General features: G+C 33.4%; 1 protein-coding gene across 1 annotated transcript; it reads left to right on the top strand.

The window, feature by feature from the left end:
- The first annotated feature begins 735 nt into the window (after positions 1-735).
- On the top strand, positions 736-3,585 carry LOC114729351 (TMV resistance protein N-like). The gene is made up of 4 exons (XM_028916381.1): positions 736-1,220; positions 1,294-2,383; positions 2,527-2,811; positions 3,440-3,585. The coding sequence occupies exons 1-2, from the start codon at positions 736-738 to the stop codon at positions 2,237-2,239; spliced, it is 1,431 nt and encodes a 476-aa protein (XP_028772214.1). The 3' UTR covers positions 2,240-2,383; positions 2,527-2,811; positions 3,440-3,585.
- Positions 3,586-5,267: the final 1,682 nt, after the last annotated feature.

Raw genomic sequence — 5,267 nt, 5'->3', positions numbered from 1 at the left:
CACAATTATGGTTTGTTTTCAAATTTCAAAATGTTAAAATCCCTGACTAGGAATTATTAATGTTCTTAAAATTTTTTAAACGGAAAGGAGTCAATCTTTTTAAATATTAAAACAATATTACACTCATTAATTCTAATATTGTACTACCTTCGGTCCTTAATATGAGAACCAGGTAAATTTTTAATTTGGTCTTAAATATAAGACCTCAATCTACTTTATTTCTCATATTTATCTATTTTTTTAAGGTTATCCTCAAAGTAGTTGCACGTATTAAAGGCTTCTTCACATAATAGTTTTAGCTAATACACATGATTAGTAAGGGTATTTCAAAAATAACTAATTTAACTAACTTTTTTAATCTACTTAAATTAGTTAACTAACTCTTATATTAACCACTGGAGGTAATATATTAGTATTATCTTATGATAATTTTTTGTGTTAATCATTGTTATCTTACAAAATTAAACTTACAGTATCATCATAAGAATTTTATTTTTTTTAAAAAAAATAACATCATTAGGTTAAAAGATTGAAAAGTCTCCTTATAAAATTAAATTAAAATACCAAAATGAAGCATCTTGAAAAATTAAAGGACGATAACTGCATTCCCCCGGCCAGTTTTTAATTTCCAGTCAACGATGACTTTACTTTCCCGGACAGTTAGCCATGGCCATGAGAAAACATGGGACAAAGATTTTTGTTGAGTTTAGGAAGTGAGGTTGTGACACTGTTGAAATGAGTTACCTTAGCTTACCAAGCAGCTCGTCTTTCCGGAGGACCTGGAAATACGAAGTGTTTCTGAGTTTCAGAGGTGAGGATACTCGCAACAGTTTCACGGGTCATCTTTATGCTGCTCTCCAACGAAAAGGTATATACACTTACAAGGATGATAAAAGGCTCCAGAGAGGAGAACGTATTGGACCAGAGCTCCTCAAAGCAATCGAACAATCCCAGATTTCAATCGTTGTCTTATCGAAAAACTATGCTGATTCCACATGGTGTTTGGACGAACTGGCCAAGATTTGCGAGGGAATTGCTCAACCGGGATACACTGTTCTGCCAATCTTCTACCATGTTGATCCATCTGATGTACGAAAGCAGAGGGGCGATTTCAAACATGCATTTGATAAACATGAGCAAAACTCAAGTAATAAGGTCCCAAGATGGAAGTTAGCTTTGAAACAAGTAGCCGATCTCGCTGGTTATGATGTAAGGAATAAGTAAGTCATGTTGTATTGTCCTAGTTTGATTATGAATCTGTATTGGTATGCTCATTTTTCCATTTCTCTTCAGATCTGAGTCAGATACTATTGATGAAATCGTTAAGGATGTCACCCATAGATTGAAGCATAGATTCTCAAGTCTGGCTGATGATCTAGTGGGGATGAAATCTCGTGCAGAAGCTTTTGAAAAGCTTCTAAACCTAGATTCATGGGATGATGTTCAATTTGTGGGGATTTTGGGAATGCCCGGAGTAGGGAAGACTACTCTTGCTGCAGTTGTATATGATAGAATCTCCCACTACTTTGATGCTTGCTGTCTTCTTCTTGATGTCAGTAAAGTTTACAAGGGTCCTGGTCTTGCCGGTTTACAAGAACAACTTCTCTCTGAAACAGTGGGGAATGATCAAAAGGTTTGGGAGGAACACACAGGAACCAATTTAATAAGCAATAGGTTTCGCCAAGCTAAAACTCTTGTTGTTGTTGATAATGTTGATCATGCAGATCAATTGGAGAAATTGGTTGGAAAGCCTGAGTGGTTTGGTGCTGGGAGTAGAATCATCATAACAACTAGACATAAGAGAATCCTAAAGATGCATGGAGTGAGTAGAGATAAAGTTTACAAGGTTGAACTACTGAATGATGAAGAAGCTCTGCAACTTTTTTGTGTAAAGGCCTTCAAAAGTGATGTTCCTGATGATGGATTTGAAGAGCTGACCCATAGTTTTCTGCAATACGCTAAAGCCCTTCCACTAGCAATCAAAGTGTTAGGTTCTTCTTTGCTTATGCGAAAAAAATCAGAGTGGGAAGCACTATTAGATAGATTGAAAGAAATTCCCAACCAAGAGGTTATGGGAGTGCTGGAAACGAGTTTATTTTCACTTGACCAAAGGGACAAGGATATATTTGTAGATATTGCTTGTTTCTTCAAGGGAGAAGATGAGGAGTATGCTAGAAAAATTCTTGATCATTGTGGATTTAATCCTGAGGTTGGAATCAGCATTCTGCGTGAAAGATGACTCTTAGTCACAGTCAATGGAACACTCCGGATGCATGATTTGCTGCAAGAAGTGGGCTGGAAAATTGCAAAAGGAGAATTTCCTGAAGAGCCAGCAATGTGGAGTAGACTCTGGTTGTACAAAGATCTTCAAGCTGTAAAGACAGTAAGTAATGTTTTGATCAGTACATCACTGGCTTTTGTGTGCTTTCTTTTTTATTCCTTTGGTTAGATCAATCGATTAATGCTTCAAAAAATCCAACATATTCCTTTTACTTTACATATGTTTGTCTTGATTCTTCGTGGTAGGGAACAGAAAAGGTTAAAGCCATCGTCTTGAAGGAGGAAGATGTAAATCTGAATGAAATGCTGCCATTGAGAGTTGAAGCTTTATCTCAAATGACTTGCCTCAGGCTAATCATATTCCCTTCTATGAAATTTTCAGGAAAGCTGAATAATCTTTCCAATGACTTGAGGTTTCTTTCCTGGCATAAATTTCCTTTCAATTACTTACCACCAAGTTTTGAACCAGTTAAACTTGTTGAATTGATCCTGATTGATAGTAATATAAGACTCCTATGGGAAGGTGTAAAGGTATAGTACTGTTTTTCTAACTAACTTTAATGAGTTAATTACTGCCCTGGTCCTGTTATTAGGCCTTTTCTAGAAGAAGTGAGTGCCACCAAAGGGAGAGGGGTGTCTGATGCCCCATCATTCTCCCTCTCTTCCCAAATCTTTTTTTCATTGTTTCTTTTAATTATTAGATTTTACATTTAATGAGTGACATTTTGATATGTTATGACGAAAAAATGACCTGTTTTCAAATTTTTTTAAATTAAAAAAAAATACTCTAAATTAAAACGAAACAGCACAGATTAGATTAATCTGTGCTGTTTCTTTTTAATTTAGAGTTTTTTTTTTGAAAAATCATTAAAAAATTGAAAACAGCTCCATTTTTCACCTAAGAGACATCAAAATGTTACTCATTGAATGTAGAATCTAGTAATCAAAAGAATCCAGAAAAAAAAAAATTTGCCGACAGAGGAAAAATGATGGGACAGCAGGGAGGGCAGCAGACACTCCCTCTCACCACGAAATGGGTATTAATTACTTTTTTTTTTAAAGATTGTTCCTATTTAAAGTTTGATGCGATTTTCTCTTTCACGGTCGATCATTGGCTATGGTATGTTTTTAGCTAATTGTCTTTTTGGCTTCTTTATAGGCTTTGCCAGAGTTGAAGATCATTGACCTGCATGGCTCTAAAAATCTAATGAAGACACCAAATCTCAAAGGAGTGAAAAATCTTGAGAAGTTGGATCTTGAAGGATGTAGTGGATTATTAGAAGTTGATGCATCTACTGGAGATCTCAGAAAGCTAGCTTTCCTGAATTTGAAAGCTGTGATCGTCTAATAAGTATCCCAAGCACCTTATTTCTTTCAACTTCTCTTGAAACTCTGAACCTTCCTGGTTGTTTAAAACTTGCACAGCGTTTGAACTTCCAAGGACCTTCATAGAACCGAACCATACTCATTTAATTAATAAAGATGCGATATTGATATGCTGTTGGTACAAAGTGGATAGATTCATTAATTCTAGTGGTTGTAATAATTAGTAGCATCATCTTTAGACAATCTTTATAAATAGCCATGTTCTTCCTTTCAAATAAATCAATTCATCTCCCTCCATATAAGCCTTTTTTTCTTTTTTTAACGAATATTAAGGAAACAAGAATGGCGGGAAATTTTGCAAATATAATGAAGAAAAGTCACATCAAGAGAATGCATATATAAGTAGGCATAATATCATATTTTAACCCAAGACCCTAAGTTGTTGAATTTAATTTGTGGGTCTTTTGTATGGTTAGCCAAATTCCATATCCATAAGACATTTCCAAACCAAATTTCTATTCATGCAATTGAGATCCCGGTAACATTACCATAGCATCCGTGTCTTTACCCTCTCGCCAAAATGATGTTTCTAACAAAATATTCTTCCGGTTTTAAATGTAAAACCCTTATACACACTAATATAAGCGTTTTATATTTAGGACGGGAAAAATATGTTGAAATTGTACTGCCTATTAAAAGTCCCACGTTTTTCAAATTTAAAAAAAAAAAGGCCTTAATATATATATATATATATATATATATATATTGAGATGTGAGTTTTGACTTTTTGAGCATTCAAGAAAAGTGAGCTGACACAGCAACAGGCCAACGCAAGCCAAGCCTTGGGCAATAATTTTAGAAAGGACATTTCGAAACTTCGCAAACAAGTGTGAAAATTTTGCAATTGATATCTTAATTTTTATTATAAAATATTAAAATAAATCTTATTTAACCAATACATAAAAGCGTAAAATTTTAACACTACATGTAAGTGTAATTATTACTGACCTTTAATTTTAAAATTTGACATTAATATATAAAAATTTTGAAACTCATCATATTTCATTATTTCAACTTTTAAAATGAAACAAGTTAGGTAAAGATATCATTAGGTAATTAATTTTTTTTAGGCATTAAATCATTAAGGACGTAGATTTTTTTATTATCATTTTAAATTGTTTTTTGAATCCAAATTGTAATTAAATTTAGGAAAAATTTCATTTAAGAACCATTGTAGCCTATTAATGTCAGTCAACCGCCAAAATATTTGAAAACTTTAGTCAACCCCCTTGAACCAAAATGAAATTAAAATTTAAAGATAAAATTATAATACTACCCCTTCTTTTTATTTTTTTAAAAAATAAATATTAATGGTTGCCAGAGCTTAATAGCTGACACCAGAAGTCGGAGCTTTGGTGGCTAACCACTAGACTTCAGTGGTTAAAAGATTTTTCTTTTTAAAATAAAGTGACTAAAGGAGATTTGAACCTATGACCCCAGACCCCTTAGCATACCAAAAGTAATGTGATCCCCAAGCCAACCAAGCCATTTAATCATATCATGCAAAGAAATATATATATATATTTATAAAACAAAACAAATGCAAATGTCCAAGTGAAATTCAGCAATTCATAACAAAAATTTGGTGATTTACAAGTAAT

This window comes from Neltuma alba, unplaced genomic scaffold (genome assembly GCF_004799145.2).
Source record: "Neltuma alba isolate B1F8T4 unplaced genomic scaffold, ASM479914v2 tig00000377_pilon, whole genome shotgun sequence".
In the NCBI taxonomy this organism is placed as follows: domain Eukaryota; kingdom Viridiplantae; phylum Streptophyta; class Magnoliopsida; order Fabales; family Fabaceae; genus Neltuma; species Neltuma alba.
The sequence above is the reverse complement of the archived record's forward strand: the minus strand, read 5'-3'. Positions and strand labels throughout refer to the sequence as shown.